The sequence below is a fragment of the Cricetulus griseus genome, chromosome 5, assembly GCF_003668045.3.
Source record: "Cricetulus griseus strain 17A/GY chromosome 5, alternate assembly CriGri-PICRH-1.0, whole genome shotgun sequence".
Taxonomy (NCBI): domain Eukaryota; kingdom Metazoa; phylum Chordata; class Mammalia; order Rodentia; family Cricetidae; genus Cricetulus; species Cricetulus griseus.
Genome location: NC_048598.1, coordinates 12,224,923 through 12,229,495, shown reverse-complemented (window position 1 = coordinate 12,229,495; position 4,573 = coordinate 12,224,923). Strand labels below are relative to the sequence as shown.

Here is a 4,573-nt window from a genome sequence, read left to right as displayed (position 1 = left end):
GTGCACAATAAGTACTGAGAAGTGTGTGCATGGGCCCTGTGTTCCTCCAGGTGGCACACAGATCAGATCAGAGGCTGTGGGACGGGGAGCTTGACTTACCCTAAAGATAACTTTTGTGTAACAATCGATGAATACACTCTGCATAGCTGTTCGGGGTTCAGTCCTTCGAGACTGCTCCCCTGCTGCTGCAAAGCCCTTATTGCACCCTCGAGTGTCTCGCTTTGGTCGTTCAGTGTGACTCAGTTTACCAACACCCCTACTGTTGATTTTTGTATTTCTCTCACTCCTTCAAATTGGAGTTCCACTGTACAAAAGAGGTTCCTTTCTTCACTTCATTGGGAAAAAAAAGAGATTTTTACTTTTGAGTTTTAGTATGAGTGTTTTGCCTGTAAGTGTGTCTCGGACCATGTACCTTCGGTATCCATGGAAGCTAGAGGAGGGCATTAGATCCCCTGAAACTGGAGTTACAGGTGGTTATAGACTATCCTTGAAGGGACCAGCACCCCCCTCTGTTTCAGCAGCCATGACAGGATAACATTTGCTGGGCCTGCCTTGGTCACTAGGAGGTCAGATGGCCTCCTTGTGGCAAAGAACCAATCAGAAATTAGCTAGCAGGACTGTGCTTTATGGACAAGTGCACCACAGTGACGTGCAGAGCATAGCAACCGCCCTGGGAGGGCCGATGGGCCATAATGACCAGCTGACCAATCAATCCCCCTTTAATCTGGGCCACACCTTCTGCTAGCAGCCTCTAAGAAGGACATGGAAGAAAGAAGCTTGCTTTCTTTGCCTGCTTGTCCTTGCTCTCACTGGCAAGTCCATTCCTTCACTGGCATTAGAACCTACTTTTCTGGGACTCTGGTGTATACTGAAGACCAGCTGAGACATCTGGTCTCATGGATGGAAAAATTACTGAGTTCTTGGGCCTTCTGTTGGTAGACAGCTATTGTTGAATTAGTTAGATCACAGCCTGTAAGCCATTCTAATAAATCTCCTTTACACACACACACACACACACACACACACACACACACACACACGTATATTCCCTCTACACACAATGTGCACATATATGGAATGTATACACACATACATATATATTCATTCTATATTCTGTTCTTCTAGAGGACGCTGACTAACACACATGGGCTCTGGGGATCTGAACTCAGGTCCTCATGCTTGTGTAGCAGGCATTCTACAACTGAGCCATCTCCTCAATCCCCCATTCCTTTCTTTGTAAGCAAGTTACCTTAAAGAGAAGGTAACTCTACCTGTTAGAGGAAATGCTATCAACTCTTCTGTAAGATTTCTTTCCCATCCTTTATCGTGTGCGGTGACACGTTTTTACATGAGTGTGCAGAGATACATTCATTTTGTGTGTGCGGTGACATGTTTTTACATCAGTGTGGAGAGATTCATTCATTTTGTGCTTTCACACACATTATGCTACTTAAAGCCATTTATTTTACTAATCACTTTCTTCCAGCATCGGTTATTTCACGATCTTTTAGCTTAGTTCTTGTGTGCTTTGTCGTGGATTTGTATTTGGGGGCACACTTTCTTTCTCAGGCTCCTTTTGTCATTTCTCTTGTCAGATTTTAGATGAGCTATATCTCCAAGAAGCCAGGTTCATCTTGGTGATATGTAATAGATGCAGCTATGTACTCTGCTGGGCCCACTCTATAGGCTAAGGAGCTTGCAGTGTGGGCCTGATGACACAAGTTCAATCCCCAGAACCCACATAAATGTGAAAGGGGAGACCTGACTCCAAAACATTGTCCTCTGACTTCTACATGTGTGGGATGTCAAACACCCATTCCCATATGCATGCCATGTGTGAGTGTACTTACACACACACACACACACACACACACACACACACACACACTCACTAATAAAACTTTTTAAAAGTTATCCTCACAAATTTATTCTATTCTTTAAATTTTTATAATTAATTGTTAATTTAAATTTTCATTAAATCAACACATGTGTACATTGAATAAGAGGCAAATCAGAATGATAATCGTGTTCCCAGGGGACATGGAGACATTGTAACTGTGTGCCCATGTTTTCTCCTAGGTTATGTATTCAGGTATTGCATTAAAACAATTAGCCCACTTCCATAACTTTTACATGGAAGATAAGGGTCCACCTTCATTATTTAGATATGAGGGTTCATATTCCGTCACCACTCTCTGGACCGTTTGTTTAAAATAGTGCTGCCTCCCCATTGTGCATCCTTGTCAAAGGTCAGCAGAACATGTATGTCTGTATTTTTTTGTTGGTGTGTGTATGTTTCTTATTATTTCAGAATCATAATGTCCCAGTTATAGCTCTGTGATATATTTAAAATCAGGATGTTTAATGCTTATAGCTTTGTTCTGCCTTAAGATTGCTTTTCCTATTGAAGTCCCGTCTTAGTCCATTTGGACTGTTATCCATGAAGATCACAGCCCGGATAGTTAATAAGGAACAGAAATGTATTTCCTCATTATTTTTGGGTTGTGGGAATTCTAAGATTAAGGCACTGATAGCTGATGAGAGTAATCTTGCTATGTAAAGCTGAGTTTGAATTACAAAGGAAGAGCCTTCATTGACTAGCAATTTCTCCTCTTCCTCCCCCTCCTTCTTCTTCATTGACAGGGGCTCAAGGAGCCTAGGTTGGCCTTGAACTCACTATGTGGCTAAATCTGGCCTTGAACACCTGGTTTTTCTGACTCCACCTCCCAAGTGCTAAGGTTATAGATGAGTTCCCTCCTAAAACTGTCAGGGTAGCTGCAGTTGCACTGAGCAGCATACCCTCAAACAAAAAGGGTGCCTTTTTATGGAGGATTCTAGAATTTTCAAACATATTTCTGTAAAAAAAAAAAGTCTAGATTTTTATAGGATTTTCATTACATCTATAGATTATAGTGTATATAGCATGGTGATTCATGATAATAATAACTTACATACTTAGTGAAATGATGTTTGAAAGTCATGTAATACACTATGACTAATGATGTATTAAAAGTGTTATAAATTCTCACATGTAATGTGTAAGCAACTCTTGTGCTGTAATGATTGAGTCTTGTTCTGACCACAACTAAAATTATTAATAACTTGTGTTATTTCAGAATGGTATAAGCTTGAATGGTAGACTGTGGTTTTGTTTTTTGTTTTTGTTTTTGTTTGGTTTTGGTTTTTCAAGACAGGGTTTCTCTGTGTAACAGCCCTGGCTGTCCTGGAACTCACTCTGTAGACCAGGCTGGTCTCGAACTCACAGAGATCGGCCTGCCTCTGCCTCTGGAGTGCTGGGATTAAAGGTGTGCACCAGCACCGAGAAATGTTTCTATGTCTATATTTTTATCTAACGCAGAGATCACTATGGTATGCCGTGATTGATTACCCCAAAGCCAACGTGCTCAGGAAGCTTTTTCACCACAGAATAAGCAAACAGTTATTGTCCACCCTGCATGGTTTTTAAAAAGTTAATTATATGTTGTTCAGTGCTAATGAACACCAAAGGACTGAGTGTGGCATAGCCACTGGACACAAACATCTGGACACAGTGGTGAGTTGGGTCATTATTCCACATACTTCTCAAGGAGAAGGCAATGCAGTCCAAACAGTACATGACCACAAAGAAACTCAATAGCACCAGGATGATACAGATGGCCCTCTGCTCTGGAGATGCTCTGGGGGAAATGCTGGCACTGTGAAGGTACTGTGACTGCCTCTTATGCCTGCACAAGACAGCCACCACGTACACACTTGAAAGCGCCATGAGCCCTACAAGAACGGCATCTCGGACGACAGCCAGTACACAAAGTAAGTGTCTGATGAGGCCGCTAAAAAGCCAGAGAGAGCAGGATTTAGTGATCAATATAAGAATGTGTGAAGTCACATTGGGGGTGGCAACAATGAAGCTCATGTAACCGCTAATGGACATATAGAAGCTCCACAGGGAAAGAAAGCAGCAGGAGTTGTGATGTAAGGATTTGTGTTTGAACTTGGACAAACAGGAACTTCTGGGGCTGAGGATGACGGCCTGGAGGATGCTCAGGTGACACGTAGCACAGATGGAGACGCTCCTCATCAGCCTGTACAGGGAAATAACTGATCTACATGTGAAGTCTTCCCAAAAACTCTGGGACCCCAAAATGTCTGTAGCCATGAAGGCCATGGTCAACAGCATCACTATGTGGCTTAGAGCCAAGAGGCCAGTTATCATGTTGGCCGGCTTGTGCCTGTGCTCCTGGAAGAGTGTCATCACGAGGAAGAGCAGGAGGATGGTATTGGCCAAGATCCCAAAGGCAATCTGAGAGAAAAAGGCATTTCTTATGCCATTGTTATTGTACAGTGGGTTGTTTCTGTTCATCTTATGGGGGAAAGAAACACATAGGGCATATCTGAAAGTAAAGCGAGAGAAACCGTTTATTACCTACTACTGTCTTCATCAATCTCAGTCAACATGATGGCCCTCTTGGAAACATGTGGACCAATCACAGCGCACCCTGTCCTGTCTCCTCATGCTCTCCAGAAACCATCCCCACTCTTTCTTTCTTCCCCCACTTTCTAGTCACAACTGGAC

At 42.8% G+C, this 4,573-nt stretch overlaps 1 protein-coding gene across 1 annotated transcript; it reads right to left on the bottom strand.

Annotated features, from left to right (window-relative positions):
• Nucleotides 1-3,439: 3,439 nt before the first annotated feature.
• LOC103160756 (vomeronasal type-1 receptor 90-like) lies at nucleotides 3,440-4,360 on the bottom strand. Its single transcript, XM_027419056.1, has one exon. The coding sequence runs from the start codon at nucleotides 4,358-4,360 to the stop codon at nucleotides 3,440-3,442; it is 921 nt and encodes a 306-aa protein (XP_027274857.1).
• Between the last annotated feature and the right edge of the window lie 213 nt (nucleotides 4,361-4,573).

What these genes read in the sequence shown, in the direction of transcription:
- LOC103160756 (XM_027419056.1), bottom strand. Translation starts at nt 4,360, where the DNA reads ATGAACAGAAACAACCCACTGTACAATAACAATGGCATAAGAAATGCC.